The 27,638-nt window shown below is 36.7% G+C and overlaps 1 protein-coding gene and 1 pseudogene across 1 annotated transcript; one reads left to right on the top strand and one right to left on the bottom strand.

Annotated features, from left to right (window-relative positions):
- Positions 1-804: 804 nt before the first annotated feature.
- LOC149846970 (heavy metal-associated isoprenylated plant protein 23-like) lies at positions 805-1,817 on the bottom strand. The gene is made up of 2 exons (XM_089998239.1): positions 1,522-1,817; positions 805-1,423 (listed from the first exon to the last, which is right to left on the bottom strand). The coding sequence occupies exons 1-2, from the start codon at positions 1,673-1,675 to the stop codon at positions 1,125-1,127; spliced, it is 453 nt and encodes a 150-aa protein (XP_089854365.1). The 5' UTR covers positions 1,676-1,817; the 3' UTR covers positions 805-1,124.
- A 21,289-nt stretch (positions 1,818-23,106) lies between these two features.
- Positions 23,107-23,747, top strand: LOC149846971 (protein CLT2, chloroplastic pseudogene; annotated as a pseudogene).
- Positions 23,748-27,638: the final 3,891 nt, after the last annotated feature.

The following is a 27,638-nucleotide window of genomic DNA, read 5'->3' on the forward strand; positions in this document are numbered from 1 at the left end:
TTCTGTTGTAACATACTGTGCAATTTAGTGTTACCGTGACACACGCCACAAAAGAGTAGGCACTAGAGGAGCGCAGCGCCGCCAAGTGCACACACACACACATATATATATATATATATATATATATATATTGGGGAGGTCACTATTATGTACAAATGAATTTTCTTTTCTTTTCTTTTTTGTTACAGAGAGAGTACATGAACCAAGTTCATTCGTAAATTATAAATTATATCTTCAATTTCGAAAATCACCAAAATAACCCGAGAAGTGAATCGTAATTCGTTGTCCAACAATCAACAACACATGTCAGTATGGTACGCAGGAGGTACTAAATCAGGTTATTTCCAGAGATTTATTGGGCTTTGATCCACCGAAAAGTCAGTCCCAAGGACTATTTACTCGTGGGGCCCACCCACCTTACAACCAAACGCGGAAATTATTCAGACATTTTGTGCAGACAGAAATAGTCCCTCGACCATTTTTCGGTGTATCAAACGCGAACTATTAAGAGTTAGGGGTTTGCTTGTCTCGTGGTTGGGATGTTGCAGGTTCAAAACCCAATGGTATAGTTGTATAACGAGTAGGGGTCTGCCTGACCCCAGCTTGCCTTTAAAAAAAAAAGAGTTAGGGGCGGAAGTTAAGAGGGTGGGAAAAAGAAAAAGCCGAAGGCTTTATTTCCCAAACTCAGTGCATAATTTCTTCCATGTTCTGACAACATTCTCCAAGGCTCCATTAAACCTTACTGTGCAGCTACATGCATGGCATCAGCATAACTCCAAATTAATGCAAAACAAGATTAATAGTATTCAAATAAGATCAAATGAGCACCTTCATGCCTTCTCATTGACACATAGATATACTATAATAGTATACAGTATTCTCATTAAATAACAGAAACTCAGGAAAAAGGAACCAACCACAAACCAAAACCTTATCAACCGAACTCAAGTACTTAACCAAATATCCCTTTAGCCCAGTAATAACAGATGGGTAGGGAGCACTTCCTTCAGCATATAGTCTCCTGTTGTTTCACAAAAACTATATATGAGATGGCATATCTTGAGAGCTGTTTGAAACTGGTGGTTTTGTACAGGTGTCTCATAGAAACCGAGCAAGGAAAGAAGCTACATGATGGAACAGGAGTTGGGGTTTTCATCACTGAACATGGTGGTGTACTGCTCATCCTGCCTGGTTGCAGGATTTGAGTAGGCAACGTGCTCAACATTCCTGACATAGCCAGGAGGTGCTTTCTTGTCATAGGCCTGTGCAGTGTAAGGATATGCGACCAGATTGTATGGGACATAAGGCCAAAGCTCAGCCTTTTTCCCTGTGGCCTTTACCTTTTTCAACACTTTGTTGGCCTCCACACGCCCAACCACCGTCACCTTCTGCTGCTTCCTGTTGATCTCCACAGAATCAACCCCTGCAGAATAAACCCATTTAATATTAGTAGGCAAATACTTGAAAAGGGATCATGATGATGATAGTGGTGGTGATGAACGAGGGTGATGATGATGATACCTTTCATTGAAGAGAGGGCTTTCTTCACTTTGAGTTCGCACCCATCACAATCCATTCTGACTTTGAGCTCCACAGTCTGCACCTGCTTCTTGTGCTTCTTCTTCTTGTGCCCACCACCCAATAACCCTGAGAGATACTCCAAAGTTCCTCCCATGATGTAATTTCTACTCTCTCTCTCTCTCACAGTTTCGACTCAACTTGTAAGGTAATAGAAGAAGGCTCAAGACAAGACTTGAATCAGACACCTAATGAGTTATCACAGAAACCATTCACACCTTTGTGAAAAACAGACGTGGGTACTACAATGAAGGGTGTCTACAAAAGGGTTTGATGGACAAGATAGAGGCTATGAAACAACTGTGCCCAGAGACATCTCATGACATTGGTCTTCCAAAAACCGAAAAGAAACTTCAAGAAAAGAAGAAAGAATCTTCACAACTCTCTCTCTCTCTCACTCTCTTTCTCTGCCTTTAAAGCGTTCCCTCTGAGCACTACTTACATATATAGGCACCTGTGGGGACAGGAAACAACCGTCCCGGTTACAAGGAAATTGCTGGGCAGGGAAGCAAATGGGAAAATAAGACAAAACAAAAGGTTAAGAAAAGAAAAAAGTAAAAGTAAAAAATGTAATGCGAGTAGAACTTTCAAAAACGAATTAAAGATCTGTTTCCTAGTCTGTGCATCTTGCATTAAATAATGATGTAGCCTATGTATGAGCTGTGCATCACAGAGCACAATGCTCATAAATCTCAGGTTTTGGTTGTCCCTCTCTCTCCCTCTCTCTAAAGTTTTGCACTTTTATTTTCCTTGGTATGGAAGCAAGCTGCTACAAACATTCACATCTGCGCATGCAGTCCAAAAGAGGGGTGGGAAAAGTTAGGGTGGCCATGCCTCAATCATGTAAAGCGTAGATGATACCTGATGTTGACACGTGTCCATTCAAGTTTGAATGTAACGACACGTGGCTGGTGATTACTGAGGGAAGAGAAGACTGAGGAGGTGACATGGGCAACAAGACAGAGCTGATTCAGTACAGGTGGCGAGGAAGTTGTGGGTAAGAAACAATACCACCCTTGACTAGCGGGCTATTCATAACGTATTGGTCTTGGCTTGTACATTCCACTGCCAACTTGGTCAGGTGGCCTACCGAGCTCGGACTTTGTCTGCAAGTAACCTGGCTTAGTTTGAGATGGATGATGCCAATCGCATCCTTATAACATTGGGGTTAAGTTTTCTATAATGCATATACCCTATGTTATAGCTAAATTCCTCTGTTTAAGTACGACTATGTTCCGCTATAGGGGGGCACAAATATTTTTTTCGAAGGAACAGAAAAATCATAGAGCTGCAATTTTAGTCTTCAAGCTTCTGACCTATATTAGGGACACGCCATTAGGGCTGGTCAGCAAACCAACAAACTTGTTTAGCTTAAACGAGTTGAGCCCAAACATAAGGTGTTCAGTTTGGGATAGCTCGTGTGTGTGTGTATATATATATAGTGCAATGTGTAGAAAATATATATATTTCATGTATAAATAATTACATGAAATGTTTTTACACAAGCCAGCTCGTGTTTGGCTCGCCTCTTTCAAGGATGAGCCAAGCTTAAGCTCAGCTTTGGTAAACACAAACAGGAGCGACTCAAGAGAAGCTGAGGCCCTAGGCATATTTCATTGGAGGCCCATATTTCTCCATAGTTTTTTTTTTCATTAGAGGCCTTCAGCACGAGGCACATGCATGTGCCATGTTTCATTGGAGGCCCTCAGCATGTGAGATATAAGCTTTATATTTTTTTTTTCATTTGAGGCCCTCAAATATCAAAGAGACCAGCTGGCCCTGAACACAAACACGAGCCAATTCAGTCACCAGCTCAATCCATTGGTGGACAAGTCGATCCGGAACATGCTTTGTTCTGTTCCTTCAACTCATTTACCAGTCCTACATACCATGTAACATGCATGTTAAGATGTGTGTAGGTATTATTTTTTGTGTATTTAATAATAATTTCACTGACAAATGTATCTTATAATATCAAAAAATATTTTTAATCAAATAAATAATTAAAAATCTGTGTCCTCATGTCCTATTTTTCAAAAATTTTGCAAATTCACATCTCATACTGCTATTCAGTCTATGTGGCCGTGCCATTGTCTTTGTAACATATCTTTTGACATTCCGTATGGAAGAGTGCACGTATCCCATGCATCCACATTTTGCTTAGAACGCTAAGTTTCGTTTTATTGGATACGTGATCACCAACCAGGCAGAAGCATGGAAACTGAAAAGGCCAGCAACTTCTTCGCTGGATTTGTTTGGTAAAGGAAAATTTTTAAATAAAATAAAAAGAAAATTTGTGTTCTTGAGAAGATATCAATAAAGTCTTGGTTTAAAATACAAGAAAAAATAGTAAAAAAAATTAAAAGCCTAAAATTCTGGTAATGTCTCGTATTGGAAACAGGTGAGATTTTGATTTTGAAAATCTTGTAACATGACTTCGTCAAAAAATAGCTCTCAATGTGGCGAGCTTTTCAAAATCTTGGCAGTATTTGTGAGTCACGAGTTCAAGCCCAAGGCTTAGTAGAATATCACAATCTTGGTTTGAGTTCGAGCCAGCTGATTGAATGAAAGAACAGTTTTTGCTGGTAAGGAACAAAAAGAAGAACTTAATTCAGAAGCTCATTTATTGAAAAAGGTTTAGGTTCACATAAATTTTAGTTAGGGTTGAAAATGGGTCGGGTTTGGTGAACCCCCCAATTGAATCCAGCACTTTATTTCCAGGTGCAGATCATTGAAGTAAGATCCAAATGTATATATATATATTGGATCTGAATTCAATCTTGCATCATCGGATCTTATTCAGATTCAAATTTTGATTCAAATCAACCGTGCAAAATTCAGATTCAAATTCGAAGTTGGATCGGGCAAGAATCAGCCCGTATGTGATCCTTTTGCAGCCCTAATTTTAGTTTTTTTTTTTGTAAGGCTAAGTTAACCTACCAGACTATTTGCTTCACAGATATTAAAAGTTTGGGGTTGTTTGAAAAATTAGAAAACTTTGGTGGGGATACAAACGGGCTAGTCAGGCTACAGACCTGTTTGACTTAGCTCGAGTCTGGCTTACCCACATAATTACACTGTACAAATTCAGGTGTCTAACTCATATTGGACCCGGTTGGGCGATTTGGGATTGTGCCAAACTGGACTCAAACCCACCTGCAACCGAAAGTGTGCCACAAAGGGCCCAATCTGGGACCCAATAAAGATGAAGGCAGACCATTGAAGCAAACCATGGGTCTCCCCTCCAACCGACGGTTTGGTGCAGGCGAGGCCCACTTGTGAATGGTCGGCGCACTCATGAGAGAGAGAGAGAGAGAGAGAGAGAGCTTTTGCACGGTGGGTTCCTTTCCAGCAGAGGCATTGGTGGTGGGGGGCACTTGCAATTTGCTCTTGCTACCGACGATATCCTTTTTTTTAACGCCTTTCTACCAACGATATCTTTTTCAATTCGAATCAGTACCTCACTAATTCAATTTAAGTGAAAATTGGCATAAATGAGCTTTGTATTATTTATGATAATTAACACATTTATTGGTAGTATAGCATTTGCTATCGTCGTGGATAAGAAATCCCTAATTAAAACTCATAGAGAGAAGTTGTTTTGACAAAATCTGATCTCATGGATGTGTTCAGCATGATCAAAATAGTAACAATCAAATTTTCGGTTGTAGTTTTTGAAGTAAAAGTAAGATTTTAAGTGGGTTAAAAATTCGATACATTATAGGCCATTGATTTTCAATCCTTGTAAAATCTTGCATACACCTCGGAATCCAAACACCAATTTTTACTAATCCAAACATGTAGATCACGTTTGGAGGATCAAATATGCGAAAAAATATTAAAAATTTTAAAATATTATAGTTTTTTAATTGAGGATTCTTTACCCACGGGAGTAGCAAATATTAACTTTTGATTTTGATTTGTTATTGTATTGTTTAAGCATTGAACGTGTATTTTAGAATTTGATTGAACTTTATGAGTTATCATTTACTTTATTTTCGTATTTTTTTGTTTTAAATGCAATTTTATAAAAAATTTAAATAAATCAATTCAAAGTGATTCGGATTGTACTTTCTGAATCCTTTTTGGAAAAGCGTTTCGGTGCAGAAACCCATTTTTGACAGCATTACTTGCTACAACTCCCGCAATAATTTCACAACTGCGGCCTTCTAGAAGGATCACAGAATCAGGCGTTGCAAATACGGGGAGTGAGCACAAACAGGACGTGAGTGACAGATAAAGGCAAACTTTAACGTCACCTCAGCTCTTCTTCCTCTCTATGATTTTCAATTGCCACATGATTTAAGTGAAAAGCTATTTTATTAGCCACTAAACCAAAAGCCACAACCATGTCTTAGCTCTACAGTGGTAAAAAGCCAGCCAAAAAGTGGCAATGCAAAACTGTCACGGGGAAGTTGGTAGGACGCATGCACGGCCTCTCGGACAGTTTAATGTAATTACCGTAGTCACCACGTTAAAAAATGCAACTCTCTCTCTCTCTCTCTCTCTCTCTCTCTCTCTCTCTCTCTCCAAATGGACAAAGGCGCATTTTTCATCTTCTTTCTTCTTTTTCTTCCAACAAAGCTTGTGTCATCAGTGGTTATCATGGTGTACGGTTTTCATCGATAAATTCATCAAGAGGAGTTTTGGTCAAATCTAAATAAAATTATTGAATCTTTCGAGGAGCAGCATCTTATCATAAGAGATTTCAACTGCTTGTTGTTGTCAAAGGACACAAACATTCTGGTTTTCTACTCGGCTTCCATGATTGGCTTTCAAAACTTTATTCAGATGCATCGGTTGCACCTCATCTCTCATATCGATAAAGTTTTCCCTTGGACTAATCGGCAATCTCGCTTGTGCTACCGTCTGTTCGACTGAGTGCTCGTATCTCCGAATCTGCTAGTCTCTCTTAATGATATCTCGTTTTGTCTTCTTCCCCCATCCATCTCAGATCATAGTTAGGTTGTTATACGATGGTGGCATGGCTTCTCCGGCTACAAAACCTTCAGATTTGAGCAATGTTGGCTTAAGGAGGCAGGTTTTGAGTCGATCATCCTCAAGTCTTGGAGTAGACCTTGCTATGTGACCCGGGCGGCATCTGATGCCTAGTAAAACTACTCCGCTTATCTTGCGATATCACATCTTGGCTTATTTTCAATAACATAAGCAAATTCTAAAATCTGGAGGAATGGGAGCGCGAATTGTCTTCTATCCATCAGTCGCTTTTGGCTATGACCTCCCTATCTGCATTCGATATTGAAAGCCTCAATGCTAGATCGGCTGAGCTGACTCTGCTATTGCAATCTTGGCGACTGAAGGATGAGATTCGCTGGAAGCAGCGGTCTCGGGTGATATGGCTTAATGCAGGTGACGGGAACACCAGGTTCTTTCATTCCTTCACCTCTCATAGGTATAGGAGACAAGTCATTCAATCTATGTCCATCGAAGGTGTTTCCTACTCGAACGACCAGGTCCTCCCAGTTGTTACCAATTATTTCACTAATCTGTATTTCTGCAGCCACTCAGCAGGTGGTTCTATGTGTCCTGCATTAGTCTTGTCCATGGACCGAGCTCTATCCAAGTCGATGCAGGTGTCTTTCACTGAAGATGAAATCTTCTCGACCGTGCGAGAGTCGTCTGGTTGGAAAGCACCAGAATTTGATGGGTATCTTGTGGATTTCTTTCGCATATTCTAGCACTGCGTTAAGAGTGACATTCTTAATGTCTTTGTTGAGTTTCATCGCAATGGTCGATTGCCGATTTACTCTCACTTGGCCATTGTTTCTCTTATTCCTAAGGACGCAGCGGCATCGGACATCTCGTGATTCTGCCCCATATCAGTGTTGGGGGGTTTATGTCGCATTATCGCCAAAGTCATGACAAATAGGATGCGTTCAGTCGCTCCTTGACTTTTTTCGGATGCACAGTTCGCCTTCATCCCTCATAGACGGCTGCAACATTCTTTCATTCTGGCCACAGAAGTGTTGCACTCTCTCAAGATCAGCAGACAACCTTTCTTCACTCTTAAGCTTGACTTCCATAAAGCCTATGACTCAATTCATTGACCTTTCTTTTTCTATATGCTGGCGAATTTTGGCTTTAGTAGGCATTTCTCTAGCTGGGTGCGTGAGCTGGTTACCAATGCCCAGTCCCAAATTCAGATCAATGGGTTTGTGGCCAACAGTTCAAACTTGGTCGTGGTCTTTGGAAAGGATGTCACTTGTCTCATTTACTCTTTAACGTTGTCTCTGAAAGCCTTGTGGTTTTGTTTAAGAGAGCAGTGGAGTGTGGTCTAATTAATTCCCTCGGTATCTAAGAGTTCCTGAGTTGCATCCTTACCTACACCGATGACATGATTATTTTCGGCAAGGCCTCCATCCAACAAATGTTAAGATTCAAGCTTATCCTTCTGTTTTTTCTATCGATATCAGATTTATATATGAACAATGATAAGTGTTGTCTGTCCATAGTCAATGCCCCTACGTCTATGCTTGCCATGGGCCAACAAATCTTCGGATGTGTTGTCTCAAAAAACTCTTTTTCTTACCTGGGTCTACCACTCTAGATCACGCGTATCCTAACAGCAGCCTAGAACACAACTCTTTAAAGGGTTCAAAACAAAATATCAACCTGGCAAGCTTCCTACCTTTTCATCACTGGTAGACTTACTCTCATCAAACGCGTTTTAAATGCTATGTCAGAATTCTTTATGTCTATGTTTCTGATGCCTATGGGGTCAGTAAGAAGCTCTCTCGGGTGTTGGTGAACTTTCTATGGTCTGGGCAAGGTACCAACACCAAGTGTCACCTGGTGGGGTAGGAAACCATAAGGCTTCCTCTGTATAGGGCGGGTTTGGGGGTCCCAGATCTCAGGTTAAGGAGTATGATGCTCGTCGTGAAGTAAAGCTGGCTAGCGCACCAACCAAGGTCACTGTGTGCAAGCATTCTTCTCGCTAAATATGAGGATGTTGAATCATTGTTTGGTGGACACCGCGTGATTTGACAAACCGTGTCGCAGCTGCGTCGTTTGTGAATCAAAGCTTGGTCTGTTGTTCTTTCAAATAATGGCAATGATGACCCACAATCCCAGTTCTTTGGCCGCACCTTTGCGCCTAACGGCTCTTTTCGCACAAAAACTTGCTACCTCTCTCTTCTATTTTCGGGGGTGGACTGGTTCCTTGCGCGCCTTATCTGGGGCAAGGGACCGACTCCTCGCTCACGCTTCCTGGCATGGCTTATCTTACACAAATGGGTGCAGATGCACAACTTTCTCAAATCCATCTACTTCCATCTTTCGAGTAAATGTGTGTTGTGTGAGGCAGTCGAAGAATCTGCGTTTCAATTTTTTTTGGAGTGCACTGTTTTTCAAAATATCTTTAAGGTTACCTGGAATAAGCCGGTTGTCAGCGTGCAACAGGAGTCGTTCGCTATCGACCTGTTGTAGAGCCCTCAACCAGTTCGCAGTTGCAATAAATGATGGATTATTTGGCGAACGTATTTACTCTCGTCCTGGTGGGCCGTTTGGATGACACGCAAGTTTCGGCAGTTTTCAATAAATTAGTAAATTGCATTTTGGGAGACGTGTACGTCATTTTGCGCATTAGCCTCCCAGATGCGCAATCTGCCACCCCGGCTCCCACCTGATTCAGTCTTAATCTCATCGGTTTATTGTGTTTTTTGTTTTTAATTTTTGTTTTCTGGGCTTCTAAGCATGTCTGAGGCCTTTTTTGTGTTTTCTGCGGGTTCAATGTTGGTTGAACTTTTTTTCGTAAGGTTGATGGTTATAGTCTCTCTCTCGTGTCAAGCTTTTTGAGACCTTTCAGTACATCTCTGACGATAATATCATTCATGAGATGAACCGCAACCCAAACACCATGCTATTCATCTACAAAATGAATGGCTCTGGAAAAAATTTGTGAGACCCATCTGAGGGGTTAAACTATCCCACCATTGTTTGCTTTGCCCTTCATCACATGGATGAATGACATCCAAGACTAATCCGTGAGGTGCCTCTAACCTGATCCTGTCACTGGCGCTTTTGGGTTATTGCAGAATGGATGTACAGGTAAATGCCTATGTATAGATATAGGTCCAAAACTTTTCACTTTCAAATGTCCGTGTTAACGGGTCATAGAGTGTGGACCTGGGTCCTATCAGATCTACCATAAATAAATCAGAACCGATCCATACCCAGTATATATATATATATATACTAGATTGAAATTTGTGGATATTAATGGGAACTCAGGTCAGGTCTGGTATAAAATTTTATACACCATACCTAGCATAATTGGACCCCGCAAGTCACATCTGAATAGTTAAATGGACCCTTTCTTTTGCTACCAGACCCTGACATTATTTGATCCAGTACCAATGGGTCAGGTACCCAACCTGTTGACACCTTTAGCCATGAAGCCAACTGTCCTCTATTTTTGGTGTTTGCCAGCTATCTCAGTGTAAGCAGATCCACCATTGATCATGCTAGTGCAAATATGCCAGGACAGTTACGGGCAGGTAAATCCAGCGCCGCTGGGTCTCTGATCTTGTGGATGATTCCTCCGTGTAAAGTGAATGTGCACCTAACACAATTTCAACTTTGAAATGAAAGGTTGGGATTGACATATGATGAGGCCCATCATGATCCTACTGCTCTGTCTTTGTGGCAAAGGATGTTCATCTCAGGTATTGAACTCATGACATCTTTCTCTTGGATCGTTTTAAACCCACCCACCTATCACAACCAATTTGGTCTTCTCTTCATGACACTTTCTTGATAGAGATCAGTTTTTTTTTCGTTCCAAACCTAGTAATGAGATGCGCTAGGCCCAGGTTGGATAGTATTTACAGAATTGGATCTGGCAAGAAATAGGTTCAATTCTGTCTCTTTTTTTGTTTTTACGTAAAATCCTTGTTCTTAATCTTCTTTTCTTACTGGTTTTAGTGTTATTGATCTGACCTAAGAAGGGAGAAATATTTTCTCCGATTCAGCATTATCGTATCTCTTCGTCACCTGAGATTCATGTTACCTGCCGCTTTGCTTTTTATTGACCTCCAAATCTGTTTTACTGATACTGAAAAACAGTATTTATCCTAACTACCCAGGTGGTATCCCGTTTGGTAAGCGGGGTCCTGTGTCAAGCTGAAGGCCCAGGATCGAATCCCTCTGCCACATGGGGCAGCTGTTGTTCTGGTAGGGGTCCGCCTAAAAAGATCAGTCCTTTTTCTAAAAAGGTCATTCTTTATGTTCTAATCATATAGGATCCACTTAATACTTAGATGGGCGAAATGCTTACCCAATTAGGTATGTTTTGTTACAAATCCGATAAGATCAATTTGAATATAACTTGTCAAATACATGCAAAGCCCACTGATCAATTGGTGCTTTGAGATTTGATATCAACGGTTAGGATTGACATAAGATATAACATTTTTCTATACTAGTTAGGTATTTAGGTGATTAGTCCATGAAACCTTCTCAGGGTACTCTTATAGAAGTTTCTTTTGTTCTTGTTTAACTTGTAATCAATGTTGCAAGTTGGTTGTTTATCTTTTGTGTACGGTAACGTTGACAACTAATTTAAGAAGTCAGTGGAAACATTAAGGCTCAGTTTGGGAGCATTGCATTGAAACGGAAACACCATTTCCATACGTTACCAAAATATGGTATTGAGAATGGAGTTGATAAAAACATCATCCTGTTAATAGTGTTGAAATATAGTACTGTTGTGCTGCCAACTCCACTCCCTATGCAGTCTTTTGGCAACAGCAGAGAGTATAAGAACACTAGGGGAAACTGCAATACACCTCCGAGTCGAGGCTCCCAAATAGAATCTAAGTGGTTTTTGGACTCTGTATTTAAAAGATTCTAGAGAATTGTTTGTTGACTATGGATATCCTAAGCAACAATATGCAAGATTGATTTTTGTTTTCCTTGCATTTTATCAAGTCAAGTTGTCACGCATTTATTGTTGCTATTTTTTTTTTGGTTGTTGCTTTTGTCTATGTTGATGGGGTTTGGCTTAATATATAATGGATTTTCTTCACGATAGGTGTTACCAAAAGCTTGGAGGTGTGAAATAATGGTGATTTCTTAAAAGCGACAGTTGCCCCACTAGGTGCGAACTCGGGTATAAAAGAATTGAACCACGCTTCTGGGATACAACCAAGCATGCACCTCTCATGTAATGCCAATATCTTCTAGTCAGGAGAAGAATGACCACCATGACATTTTTAGGATATTTTTACCCTTCACAAATATAGTATGGCCTTTGCACATATATAACGACATTCACGAACATACCCTGTGAACCTTCTTTAAGTAAATAATCCTAAAGGAGGTCCAAAAATGTATACAATATTTGTAGGTACCTATTGTGAATGTCTACGATGTTTGCACTCTGATTAGACATATGAAAATACTCTACGACATTAGCAAATATAGTACAAACTTCTCAAAAATGCATTACGAATCTCCTTTTAAGTATATGATCGTCAAGGAGGTCCACAAATTTCACTACAAGAAAAGTGTTAATTAGCGACGGAAATTTGCGACGAATTTTTTCCGTCGCAAATTAGCGACAAATTAGCTAGAGAAAACTTTTTTCATGAATCCGTCGCTAATTAGCGATGGATTAGCGATGAAGGTTGTTTCATCGCTAATCCATCGCTAATTAGCGATAGATTAACGACAACAATTTTTCGTCGCTAATTCTCAATACAAGAAAACCATTTTAGCGAGGGATTTAGCGAGGGAATTTTTCCGTCGCTAATCCGTCGCTAATTAGCGACGGATTAGCGACGGAAAAATTCCCTCGCTAAATCCCTCGCTAATTTTCGATTTAAACCAAGCGTGAAATTTTCCCTCTCTCCTCGTTCGAAATTTAAATCGACCGCACGATTTAAACCGCTCTCTCCCCGTCGAAGAGCGCTGGAGAGCATGACGGCGATGAGGCAGATTGTTGGAGGACGGTGACGCCGGCGGACGACGACGACGGAGGACAGCGACGACGGAGGACGGCGACGATGGAGGACGGCGACGCCGGAGGACAGCGACAACGGAGGACGGCGACGACGGAGGACGGCGACGACGGAGGACGGCGACGCCGGAGGATGACGACGATGGAGGACGACGACGACGGAGGACGGCAACGATGGAGGACGACACCGACTTCGAAGGACACAGTTTCATGGAGGACGGCGATGACTTCGGAGGACGCCGTTTCACGGAGGACGGCGACACCAGAGGACAGTGACGATGTCGGAGGACGGCGACGGTGACGACGTCGGAGGACGGCAACGGTGACGACGGAGGACGGCGACGAGTTCGGAGGACGCCGTTTCACGGTGGATGGCGACGAGGCTGAGCGATTGTTGGAGGAAGGCGACGTCGGTTCACGGAGGACGGCGATGCCGGAGAGCACCGATTCACGGAGGACGATACAAGTCTGTGAAATCCCTGTCGGGTGCGATATAAGTCCAGCTTATTGCTGCTGGAATACCGCCCGATAGGGATCAATTTTTTTTATTTTTTTTTAAAAATTTAGCGACAGATTAGCGACGGATAATGTCCGTCGCTAATCTGTCGCAAATTTGCGACGGAATTAACGACAAATAAGTTTTTTCGCCAATTAGCGAGCAAAAATTTGCGATGGCCTCTATCCGTCGCTAAACTGTTTAGCGACGGATTAGCTACGGATTTAGGTTGTCGCTAATCCACAAGTTTCTTGTAGTGTTTGTGATGACATCTACAGGTGCAGGTTGTGGATGTCCTTGATGTTCACACTCTAATTCAACATACACAAATATGGTACTAGCTTCGCAAAAATAACCTAATCTTTGCAAAGAAAGCCTGCAAACCACATTTAACTAAATATATAACATCATATTTGAGTATGAATCAAATCAAAACAATGAATAAATTTTCATATATCCAACAACACCATCATGCTAGAGAACTTTTTTCTTTAATGCCTTGCATGACTCAAACTTTCATAGAGGTTTGCAAGTGAGGCTACTCCTCATGCATAATCATCGACACGATCTAGGTCTTGCAACTATTGCATATATGATGCATGAATCACTTTCCACCAATGTCGATAAATACACAAATACCAAAGAATTCTAGAACAAGAATGTCACCAACTCCTTATCGCTTTTGCCTCTAATACATGCCAACTTTTTCTTCATTCGCCTCACCTTGCTGATGTCATAGTGGTTCCTCAACCAGGACAACTTCAACCTTTCTCCTTCGAACAAATTCTCCTTTGTTCTTAAATAAAGTTGACATATGCACTTGAAATCTCTAAAGTGATTTGCATTCACTGGCTCTCTATGTCACTTAAATCCAGTGATGGGTACCATGTTTTTCAGCATGATAATCATCTTCATATCAGAGAATTGAAATGTGTGTTGGTTATCGAATTCTAAAATTGAAAAATCAAATCTATGAGATTATGACCAATGTTTCATGGTTGTATGATCATGTATTTATTTTAGCATTTTATCATATTAATTCATGCATGATCCGATGAATAATTACATTAAATTCTCACATTTATCGTTAGTTTCGAGGAAACACTCAAAAAAGATAAATATCGGAAAAAGCATAAATTGCGAGTTAAAATTGGGGATTTAGGTCGTTTAGGAATTAGTTAGAGATATTTTCTTTAGGATTTAGATTTTAAGTAGTGTAGATTCGGAAAAAATAAATTGGAGTTATAGTTTTTAAGAATTTTAAATAGAGTAGGCAAAATGTAGGTTTTTAGAGTTTTTTAAAAATTATTTTGTTTTTAATCCTCTTTTTAGAATTTCATAATAATTGTGGGTTGAATTTTTAAAAGGAGCCAAAAGCCCCTCTCTTTAAATGCTCAATGTAGAGAAGAGAGGGGTTGTCTTCTCCCTTGCAAAGCCCCTCTCTTCTTCTCCTTCCTCTCCACCTCTTCCTCCTCTTCTTCTCCTTCTCTCTCTTTTTCTCCTCTCTTTCCTCTTTCCGGTGGAGTGCAATCTGGCGGCGGCACAAGAAGGAGGATTCCAACTCTCTTCTCAACCAAATCAAAAGTGAGAATTCCTTTTCTTTCTCTTCTTCTTGTCCTCTTCTTCTTCTTCTTCTTCTTCTTCTTCTTCTTCTTCTTCTTCTTCTTCTTCTTCTTCTTCTTCTCTTTTTCTTCTATTCTTCTTCTTTTTCTGTTTTGTTAATCTGATTTCTTGTAATTAGTTGATGTAATGTTTGATTTCAATTCCATTTTAAATATTTTAATTCATCAAATGTAAGCATAAGCATTCTGAATTTTCTGCATATTTTTTTTTCTTTGAAATCGTGATTCCAATTAGTTTTAATAGATATAAAATCATGAATAGTGCTTCATCAATTCATTTTGTGCATTAGTTTTGTTTCATTTTTGCTTTCTGTCTGTTTGTTTTTTTTCTTCAACATTGCAGTGTGCGTACAGTGAAATCTGAAATCCGGTAGCCGTGAAATTTGTTTTCGGTTTGCTTGGATCTGAAATTCGGAGAAAACATCATATTCAAATCATCAGATCTGTTTGTGCATTCGTTGGATTTCAATATTTTTACAAAAATTTGATCTGAAATCCATCATTACTTTGATCTGAAATCTGTCACCGAATTTTAGCACATTTCTACAAATATTTGATCGATCATCTGGATCAAATCTTATTTTTTTCGGCGACAGATTTGTGATTTTGTTACTTTGTGCATCTGGATCATCTGAATCTGTCTTGACTTTGATTTTTGCTTTTTTTCTGGCAATCATTCTTTTTTAAAGCTTATTTGAAGTTGATTTTCGACATCAATCGGAGAACTGGATCGGTTCCAGCCGATCAGAATCGTGAAGATTTGTAGTTGGCTGGAATCCGCTGTCATGATTTGCCGTGAAAACTCTGTCACGATTTGCTCTTGATCAACGCTGATGTTGTTTCAAATCACTGTTGTTTGATCTCCAGTTAATACTGATTCGATCGGATTTATTGATTTTTGAATCATTGTTTGCCGCATTTTCCGACAAGAGTGTTACTATTTGGTTGTTGATCTCCGGTGAGAGTTGAGTTCGGAATTGCTTGTACCTGATTTTCAGCAGTTAACTGATGCGATTTCTAGCAGATTTGGATGCTTAAAATTCACTGTGATTTTCACTGCAATTTGGCAACGATGCCAAATTTTTATTGTTTGTTAACTGAGTTTCACTAGTGAGTTAACTAATTTTCACTGAAATTTCTACTATTTTTAATTGTTGATTCTCACTGCAATTTTTATTATTAGTTAATTGAATAATTAGTTAGCTATTAGTTAAATGAGTAGTTAGTTGTTAGTTTATCAAATCGTTAGTGATTAGTAGAACAATTTTGTTTGAAGCAGTTAAGTAATGTGTAATTGTTAGCTTAGTTGGTAGTTAAGTAATTGTTAATTGTTAGTTATGTAATTGTTAGTTGTTAGTTAAGTAATTGATAATTGTTAAGTCAAGTTAATTTGTTAGATAATAAATGTTGTTTAGTTACTTAAGTTGATTAGTTATTAGTTAGGTGAGTAATTGTTAGCGTAATCATGATTTCATTTAGTTAAGTAAATCAGTTTACTCAATGCTATATCATTAGATTCACTTAGTTGCAATTGATTAATTAGTTGTTTTTTATATTACATTTAGTTGTTAGAATTACTTAGTGAATTGTCATTAGGTTTATATAGTTAATAATTAGCTTGCATACATTTGCATTATAGGTTTAATATAGTTTTACTGGTCATTTAGATTTCATTCAAATTTGTCATTTAGATTTCTTTCCTATTATCTTTCATTATTTTAGCATTTAATTAGTATATTTCATATAGTGTAGTTTCTATTATTCTCTTGTGTTGCTTGTGTTCTTTTGAATTGTGAAAGATAGCACAGAGTGAAGCATAAACGAACAAGTGACACTGAAGCACACGCATAGAAGAATTTTTGCTTTTATTTTAGAATTTAGGAATTTAATTCTGGGTTTGTAATAAAGTCTTTTTAAGCCCTCTGTGTAGGGTATTCATTCATTGTAATAGCTAAATAGCTTAACTTTCCTCATACTTTTCATTTTGGCAATAAAAAATATTTTAGTTTCTTCTTTGAAATACAAAGTATTCTCGTTCTCTTAGTTCGACCCGGTCTCTACCACTAGTGAGAACTGGTTTTTATTATTTGATGTCTGGTTTTCACATGATTTTCATTTAAAAATCTTTTCAAAATTATAATTTTAGAAAAAGAACATCACTGTACCTTCAAAAAATTTTGAAAATGCATTCAATCCAATCAATCATTCACTTCCTCTAATAGTGATAGAAACTACTTGTGTGCTTAAAACTAGTAGAACTGATGCATCAGGCTTATTGGATTATCTGAATTTTGGGGTTGCAGATCTTGCAACCACAATAAAATTTATATAGAATTAGTCAAATATCATAATTTAATTATTAAATATAAAACTCAAATTAATTTCACACACACACACACACACACACACACACACACATATATATATATATATATATATATATATATATATATATAATCAATAAACTACAATATTCAACCTTAATCTGTCTTACAAACATTTTTTTCACATATATGATAAATTAATCAATCAATTGCAAAGAATACAACTAATTATCCTTAAAACATGCTTTATGAACACACATATATATAGTATTTTAAACATTGAATTATAAGAATAAAATTAGTTATCCTAAAAACATGTTTCACACACACACATATATATATGACAATTTAATGAATGCATGTCTATATTCAAATTAGTTATCCTAAAAATATGCTTCACATATATATGATAAATTAATTAATTGCAATATTCAACATAGTTATCTCACAAAAATGGTTCACGAACACACATATATAGTATTTTAAATATGAATTTACATGTATCAAATTAGTTATCCTAAAAATATGCTTCACACATATATAATAAATTAATCAATAAATTTCAATACTCAACCTAGTTATCTTACAAACATGTTTCACATACACATATATATAGAATTTTAAATATAGATTTGAAAGAATCAAATTAGTTATCCTAAAAACATACTTCACACAAACAAATATAACATTTTAAACATTTAATTGCAAGAATCAAACTAGTTATCATAAAAGCTTGTCTCACATACACATGTATATTCATACTAATTATCTTAAAAGCATGCTTCATACACATATGACAAATTAATCAATGAATTGCAACACTCAACATAATTATTTTATAAACATATTACATACACACATATATATAGCATTTAAAACATGAATTTTTAAGAATCAATCTAGTTATCATAAAAATATGCTTCACATATATACAATAAATTAATTAATAAATTGCAACACTCAACCTAGTTATAACACACACACACACGCATATATATATATATATATATATATATATATATATATATATATATATATATATATATATATATATATATATATCATTTTAAATATAAATTTGTAAGAATCAAACTAGTTATCCTAAAAACATGCTTCACACACATATATATGTATATAGCATTTTTAGCATTTATTTGCAAGAACCAAACTAGTTATCCTAAAAACATGCTTTACACAAACATATATATGACAATTTCATGAATGCATATTCAAACTAGTTACCATAAAAATATGCTTCACACATATATGACAAATTTATCAATAAATTATACTACTCAACCTAGTTATCTTACAAATATACTTCACACACATGTAATATTTTAAACATAGATTTGTAAGAATCAAACTAGTTATCCTAAAAATATGCTTTACACATATCTGATAAATTAATCAATGAATTGCAATACTAAATATAATTATCTTATAAACATGTTTTACACACACATAGATATAGAGATGCACAATGAGTCGAGCTAGCTCAAACTCGATCCATTTAAGTTCAGCTCAAACTCATTCAAAAAAATAAATGATCTGAGCTTGAACAAGGATTTAGGCTTGATACACGAAATGAGACAGGCTTGAGCATGTAGTTCATTTCGAATAAGCTCAGTAACCTTAATTAGGCTTGCTCACATAGTTATATAAAAAAAATAGATTATATATATATATATATGTGTGTGTGTGTGTGTGTGTGTGTGTGTGTGTCTGTGTGTGTGTGTGTGTTTTCATAATGTGGTCACAAAGAGAGATCTTACCTTAATGGTTAAATCATTGGTTATCTTTGGAAGTGACATGGGTTTAAATCCTAGTATTTCCCTTTCATTTAAAGAAGGATTTTACATAAAATTTAAATTTTTTAAAAAGTTCCTTAAATTAAAGGTATTCAGCTCGAGTCGAGCTGAGTGCTTGGCTCGGCCCGAGCCATTTTAAAAAGATTTTTAAATTAAAGGTGCTCAGCTCGATCCAAGCTCAGCTATTCTCAATTTGGCTCTAGCCAATCCCAAGAAAAGGTTGTTCAAGCTCGAGCTCAAACTAAGCTTGAACAACCAGATTTTAATCTCGAGCTACGTTGAGCCAACCCAAGCTCAACTCAAACCTAGCTCATGTGTATCTCTACACGCACTGTAATATCGTGTATTTTTCTATGATTTTTAAATTCAAAAAACATGTTTTTTAAATTATATATTTAATCGAATTGATAAAAAATATAGAAAATATATTAAAATATAGGTGACATCAACTGGGTCTGGGCATGGCTGAAAGCCTACTTACAAGACCCATTGAGCCAATTATAATTTAAGAAATTTTTTATCCTTAACCTTTAAATTTGAGCAAAAAATGAGCAAAATTCAAGTTAAATTCAGGCAAAATCCGGAGACAAAAATTGGGTATGTACACTGTTAGATGAACCTCAGAATATTGATCATGTTAGGAACCTACTTTTTTGAATTCGAATTATGGTTGGCATAAAAATCACATTTTTCAAAAATGACCCCCTCTATTTTTGCCTTTTTTCTAGATTGGGATCGGACTGGATCTGCTCTGTTTGATCCAAGCTAATATGGATCTCGACCCAATTTAGGATCCACATAGACTAGGATCTAGTCTAGGTGGGATCTATATGGATTTGGATCTAGCTCTTAATTCAAAATATATTCATGGGCAATTTAAAACTTTAAAATCAACTTAAAATTTAAATTGGATGAGGTAGAGTTCTACCTGAAGTAGAACTCTACCCCATAGAAACTTCTAGAGGGGGGAGACACCCTCTAGAATATTCTTTAGAATATGAAATTAAATTAAATAATAAATATTAATAATTAAATAAATTTTAGTTAATTAAGATTATCTAGAAGAGGTAGAGTTTCACATTGAGTGGAACTCTACTCTCTTAAGCCTCATTGTGAACACCCCAAATTTTCCAAAAAAAACAAAAAAATCCTTTTTTGCCCCTGGGCATGTTTTCTGAATAAATTGAGTCAATTTTCAATCAAATTTCCATTCATTTCTCGGATTCACTGGAATCCAGACTCAATCTTCATTTCTAACCCAATTTTTTATACAAATCAGATATCCTGATCCAATTTTTGAGACTGAATCTCTTGTCTTTCAGAAAATCAATTTCTTCATATTTTCTCAGAGGTTTTTCTCAATTCAGGGTCCACACTCAATTCGAAATCTGAATTCTAAAGTGTTACCAAAAATCTCGGACCCTCAACCATTTTGAAATCCTAGTTCTGAAATTAACCCTACTTTTCTCAAAAAACCTCATTTAAAAAAAAAAAATCTTATATCTCAAAATAAAATTCTTTTGCAAAAATACTTCAAATGCCTCGTTTCGGTCCAATCTGTTAAAATCCTTATGTTTTCGGGGTTTTTCTTTTTAAAAACTCAGAAAAAAATGGCTTTTTAGAATACCCTTTTGAAAGTTTCTTTTTATTTTTAAAACCATCTTTTAGAAAATACTTAAAAGAGAGCCACCTTTTGAAATTTTTTAAAATACCTTTTTGGATCTCTCACGAAAAACTCCAACGGCCATCCGCTGCGAGGAAGACTGTAGGAGAAACGTGGAGATGATGGTCTTCCACCCGTTGATCACCCTCACCCTCAACCGCCTACCTCTCGCTCGACCCTCGATCACCAACGAACCCCCTCCGGAAGCACCCAGGTGCCTCCATCGCTGGCCTTCATCTCCCTCCCCCGTCGATCTCCAACAAACATCCTCCAGACTCTTCTCCCCCTTCTATAAAATGGGCACATCCGAAGCCCTCAAACACATCGTGTTTCACCCCTACACCCTTCTTCTTCTTCATGAATAATTTTCACCCTTTCCCATTTTGTGCATGATCATCTTCTTCTTACTCCCACCTCTTTGCTTCCCCTTTTTCTCACCTTCTCTCTAGTTTGATTGGCTGAAGGAATTCTACCCAAGCAGAAACATGAGGCGAAAAGCCTTCCCTCTCATTTCCTCAAATTTACGGTAAGTGCCTCTCTCCTCTCTCGATTATTTATGTTTTCCTCTGATTTTTCTTGTTCTTGCCCCATTAAAGCACCCCTTGTGGTATTGATTTGTTGCTAGCAATATCAATCCACATACGTGCAACATCAAATGGAACGATCGTGTTCCAACATTTTTTTGTTTTTGCAATTCATTTTCTTTCTTTTTTTGTTCTCGATTTGATACTCCTTTGTATTTTACTTCATCGTGCTTTACTTTTATTCCCTTTTTAGTCTATAGATTTTTCATTTCATGACCCTTAATTTGTTGTTTACTCTTGTAGATCCCTTGATTTACTATTAACTCCATTACACCTCGTCATAATCACATTATCTTTCTCATTTTCTTTGTTCTTTTGCTGATTTTATTTAATTTTCTTTTCATGCATCATGTTCAACATATGTTTATGCTTGGTTGTAGCATAAACATATGCCTTCACTTTTTGTCATCAATTCAACATATTGCTCGTATTTTTCGATTTTCTCGTAATTTGTTTTCTTTCATTGGATATTTCTACAACCTACCATCTGATGCATTCTGCCATTAACATCTGAACGGTACACACTTGGGTACTGTGTATCCACCTACCGATGATCATATGGTGCATCCACCATCAAGCAATGATCTATCGGCTTCATTAGATCTGTTTGATCCTTTACTTTATTCCCCTTGTGGATGTATGAACTTGTGTGTTTGTTCTATTGAGTAATGTTGTACCCAATTCCACCATATATTAATCCCCTGTGCATTAACCTGGTGTCCTGCAATGGAACTAAATTCAATTCAAAAGGAAAAGGGATTGTATATCGGCATCCTGTAAAAGCTTCAATAGCTATCGTATTATGCTTTTTCCATGCCAAACTAAGTTGGATTCACAGTTGGTTTATTGATTAACTATTTTCAACCTGATTTACCATGAAAATTCTTGCATGACTCTCAAAGAAATCCAACGTCTAGCTACCTCTGGCTTAATTTCATCTTGAGCGTCATTTGTAGCAATTTGTTGTGAAGGTCTGCACCTAGTTCATCATGAAAATTTTGTTTTATTTACTGTAAAAATCAATGGTTGTGGTACACCTTCTGTACCCTTTCCCGCTCCCTTTTTCTTTTACGCCTGTTAATATTTCAATTTGGTTCAATATCATTGGCACACTTGCCTCAACATGGGTATATGCTTTCATCCCTTGAATCCCATCATCCCACCAATCCTCCATCCCAATGTCATTTGTTTTAAAATCCAGATCAGAGTTGGGGTAACACCCAACGTATGATCTAGATTTGCTATGGAGGTGAACTCTGTGCTGATTTGTCTTCCTTCAAAGCACGGTCCAGCAGATTGGACTAGCTATGCATCAAGCAGGAATCGACTTACTCTTCACCTGAACAACAAAAACCCATTTACTGCTTAAGCTTTGAGAGCATGATGTCAGAGTTGATTTGCTAATCAATTTAAGGCTTAAGCTTTATGTCTGAAATTGATTGGCTAACCAATTTACTATTTGAATTTTGAGAGTCTGACATCTAAAATTGATTTGCTAATCTGTTTATTATATTAGGTTTGAAGGACCAATGTTTACATTTGAGTTACTGTAAATTCCTCTTTCACTTATTGTAAATCCTCATTTCTTGCTATTGAAATTTGTTGTAATTTGCCATGACATCTTATTCCATTGACTGTAAAAGCCTGCCAAACAATTACTGTAAAAATGCATTTTCCTTGTAGAATCAGGTTTAAACCCCTTGTGGGATCAGTTAATGCAATGAATTTCATCACATATTCACCAATGTTGAACGAGCTTCATCACCAACGAAAACTAGGAAACCTGTAGCATATGATTTCAATTATGAGTGTCTTAAAAACTATGTCCTTGTCTTGACATAAGAAAAGCCTTATATTATAATGTGTGGGCTTGGTGAAAATGGTATTAGACAAGTTTCTGGCAATATTGGTATCATGGATTTAGTGGCCAACCCTGTTTGTGATCACATTCAAGCCTCAGATATTCCTTCTTTTCAAGATACTTTACCAACTTAGACTCCTGAGGCTGAGTCTAGTGCTCTGTAAAAATTTGCCTTTTACAACACCTCAAATGCCTCTTGGGCCAGATATACCCATATTGTCGCAGACATTCTTCTTGTGGCAGCTTTGCTTTTCTGTATTGATCCTGGAAGAAAGATATGCTCTGAACCAGGTAGTTGGTCGTTTTCTTGTAGCTGCTGAGGTAATTGTAGCTATTGCAGGTGGGGCAAATGATGGCCAGTCGTTGTCCCAAATAAAGGTTATAGGGCTAACCTTAATAGTGGCTTCATCTGTATTTTAAGCCCGTATATCAATTCTCAAGGAGTTTGTTTCTATTGCAAAACATCTGAAGGGAAAATCTCGACTTATTTGTTGTCAACTCATTCGGGTCTGGGTTCTAGGCCCTTCTCATTAAACCTGAGGGGCATTTCATTTGCTGAGCTTCCCGCGTCTGTGGCCAATGGTGCGACTTGCCTTATCATTGCAGAAGTAAATGTAGCAGATTATGAAGGAGCTCCTTTGCTTCCCTTGCTTTTCATGTCCATGGATATGGCGTTCAATATTTCCTTGCTTAATCCTCTAAAGACTTCTTCTACCCTGGTTGTTTCACTTTCAATAACTCTATTAGTGACATTTTCCATTTACATCCTCTCACTTCCTTTGCCTTATATCTCTTGTACCCAATATCCCTTCTCCTACAACAACTCCTAGGTACTACAATACTTTCACAACATATCATCTTCACCATCACCCAGTTGCACATTCACTTGCCCCTGTACCATCACATGGGCACAACATTGTTCACCCAAGCATACATACCTTCCTTCATTCTCTGTATAGTAGCACCACTACCCACTGTGCTTCCCACGCCGCAACTAGTATCACCTGTGCACCTTCACACTTTCTTGTGGTCCCTATGTGTACAATATTCCCTTTTGAAGTCTGATGCAGCTCCATCACCTGTCACAGTGAAATCTTGATAACTTGGCTTGTTAGATGTTACCTCACTGTATATGTACACTGCACTTGCATATCCCAGTTACACCCTTCACCTCCCTACATCATCACATTGGCTGCTCATCTCTGGACTAAATTCTGTCACCACCCCCTGCACCATCATCCATGTCGGTCATACTCTTGTACATTCACATTAGGCATATAAATATCTTGATCTGTTGTATTTACACTCTTATTCAGACACAACACCTATCCCCTTGTCTTTAGTCGCTCACGTCCAGCGATTTTCAGCATCTGCTCTATTATGTACCTTGCATTTACATATTGGTTTCTGCATATGCACCCTTGTATTTAGTGCCAGCATAACTTCCCTATACATTACATTTTATCATTTCACCTTCATCCTCAGATAGATAAATGTGTCCCTGTATATATTTAGGTAAATATCTTCAAGCATTTTTTTATTTTATTATTATTGTTCGATATGAGTGTGACATCTAGATTTACAACCTTGCTTAGCACTAACTCTATTTTGCAGGTGTAAATTATTGAATTTCTTTTCTAGATTAGGAATTTGAGTTTCAATGCAATTTCAAGGATGTAATAGCTAGATATTAATGAAAACTTTTCATTTCTAGTCTTAGATAGAATGTATGAGCATATAAATATCATAAATTATCTGTTTCATATCATTTTCATCTTATTTCTCAAAATTTCACAAATGATGAAACACAAATAGCATGTGCACCATTCTAATAAAAGGTGATTAAATCCAAAGTTGATGATTTGCATTTATGGCCTTAGTCAAAATGTGAACAAAACTTAGAATTTTCATCTTTTATGAGATAACACTGGACCCACACTGGATCCTTTTCAAAATCATCATATTTTCAAATATTTTCCTCCTTTATTGAATTTTAACTTAAAATTAACTCAAAATTTATATCAATGGTCATAGTCAGGATATAAATTGAGAGTTAATTTCATTTTAAACGCTATAAAGGCACCAAAATATGTTTTATTCTTTATTTGAATTTAGATACGATTATTATATAATACATTTTATGGCCTTAGTCAGAAATGTATTATATCTTCAATCTTATTTCAAATTCACCTAAAGAATGAAATACGCTTTCAAATCCCAATCTTCAAATAAATTTTAAATTCATTCATCATTTAGGATAGAATTGCATTCTTTTCCAAATTATTTTCAAGACATTTTCTGAATTCCAAGTGAATTTTGAAATAAACTTTCAAAATTCAACTTTTATTTTCTAAACTCAATTTCCATTTATAAATTCAGATTTATTCTTTTATTCTTAAATCCAGCTTTAAAATCTCAAATTCTTAATTTCATTCAAACTCTTTATTTTCACCCTCAGAACTCATTTTAAAACTTGAGTTTTATTTCAAATCAAAATTGTGGAATAAACTTTGAGATTCTAATTTTGAGATTGATTTTGGACTTCCAAATTCTTTTCTGATTTTAAAGTTCAAATTCAAAAATCAAACTTCATTTCCAAGTTTTATTCTAAGTTTGATCTTTCATTTAATTCATTTTAAAATTGATATTTTTTAGATAGACTTTGAACTTCAAAATCAATTCTTCTTGTAAATTCAATTTTGATTTCCAGATAAAATTCAAAGTCAATTCTAGATTTTCAAATTCAATTCAGTTCTCGGATCTAACTTTGATTTCAAGTCTTAAATTCAAAATTCTAAATTCATTTCTAAATTCAATCTCAAATTTCAAATTCATTTCAAATTCTAAGTCTAGCTTGCTCTCTTCCAAATTCAAATCATTTTTTTTAAATATGTTTTAAAACTTATTTCAAAAATCACCTTGAAAAACTCAAAATTTCTGAAGCACTTCTCAAAAGCATACATTTCGGCATTTACATTGCACAAGCATGATTCTTTGTGCATTTAGGACTTAGAATAATTTATTAGATGATATTTAGGCAAAGCAAAAGGCATAAATTCAATCCTTGGTTCGATTACCCCTGGTAAAGGTGTCAGGAACGGTCGAACTTTGATTTCAAGTCTTAAATTCAAAATTCTAAATTCATTTCTAAATTCAATCTCAAATTTCAAATTCATTTCAAATTCTAAGTCTAGCTTGCTCTCTTCCAAATTCAAATCATTTTTTTAAATATTTTTTAAAACTTATTTCAAAAATCACCTTGAAAAACTCAAAATTTCTGAAGCACTTCTCAAAAGCATACATTTCTGCATTTGCATTGCACAAGCATGATTCTTTGTGCATTTAGGACTTAGAATAATTTCTTAGATGATATTTAGTCAAAGCAAAAGGCATAAATTCAATCCTTGGTTCGATTACCTCTGGTAAAGGTGTCAGGAACGGTCGAACCTCGTACCGATGAGCGAATCTCGTCTCTCCATTTTCCCATAAATTTTCAAAACAGAGGCGAGTGATTTTCAAAATATTTTCAAAATTAAGGTCAAGTGAGACCTTCGCAAAAGAATTCATCTCTCTCTCTCTTCTTTCTTTTCTCTTCTCTCTTCTTTTCTGTCTTTTATTTCCCCTTCAAAAAGGGAAATAGAGGTTAGAAAGGAAAAGAGAAGGAAGAGAGAGAAACCAAGAGAAAAAATTTTGTGATGATCACACTCATCTAGAGGGGACGTCACCCCCTTCTAGATTAGATTAACTTAAAAAAATAAAATATGAAACATAAAATATAAAAGAGAGTTGATCTCTCCCTCTCTCTAGAACTCTTGTTCTAGAAAGAGAGAGAGGAGAGAGATCCCCAAAATTGTGTGAGGAGAGAGAGAGAGAGAGAAAAGAAAAGAAAAAGAGAAAAAGGAAAGAGGAAAGAAAAGGGAGAAAATTTTAGTTTTCTATACATCCATCAAGTTTTTTGGTCTTTTTATACCCTACAATCAAGGTACGGGTTTCTCTCTAAGTTCTTACAGGAAGAAATATGTTTAAATCAATTCATGTATAGGTATTAGAGGAGAAAATGAAAAATCTGATTTCAGAATAACGTATATTTATGTATAGGTATTGTCGATTTTATGTATATAGATGCATGTGTATATTTATTCACATAGATGTTGATTTTCCTACTCCTTGTGTTTGAAAACATATGTTGTTGATTTCTTTTAATGGCTTTTCATGCTATATATATATATATATATATAACACAAGGACTGTATGCACATGTAACACAAGGACCGTACGCACATGTAATGAATTTTTTTAGCATGTTTCTGAAAAATAGCACATGGTTCAGATTTGTTTTTGTTTATGCCTATCGTGTGTGTATATATATACGCACACTTTGTTCAGATATGACAATTTCTTGACATTCATATAGTTGAATGGGTTTTATTGTTCGAGATTTATATAAGATGCATGCAAACAGATCTGGACAGATCTGCCAACCTTCACCTAGTGACAGATCTGGATAGCTCTGCCAAATGCATGGGTTGACAAATCTGGTACAACTCTGTCACATTTCTTAAGTATGCAGATCTGCCAGGTTGGGTGCATTGTTTCTTATCAGACTTGCAGAGTTTTGTTTATGTGCAAATTTGATCAGACTTGCAGAGTTTTGTTTGTATACAAATTTGATCAGACTTGCAGAGTTTTGTTTATGTGCAAATCTGATCAAACTTGCAGAG

Source organism: Nuphar pumila, chromosome 2 (assembly GCF_984573655.1).
Source record: "Nuphar pumila chromosome 2, dmNupPumi1.hap1.1, whole genome shotgun sequence".
In the NCBI taxonomy this organism is placed as follows: domain Eukaryota; kingdom Viridiplantae; phylum Streptophyta; class Magnoliopsida; order Nymphaeales; family Nymphaeaceae; genus Nuphar; species Nuphar pumila.

Bases quoted from the DNA above. Each gene is read 5' to 3' on its own strand.
- LOC149846970 (XM_089998239.1), bottom strand. From the start codon at position 1,675: ATGGGAGGAACTTTGGAGTATCTCTCAGGGTTATTGGGTGGTGGGCAC. The intron at 1,424-1,521 runs GTATCATCATCA...TTTATTCTGCAG, and splicing joins AGCCCTCTCTTCAATGAAAG to GGGTTGATTCTGTGGAGATC.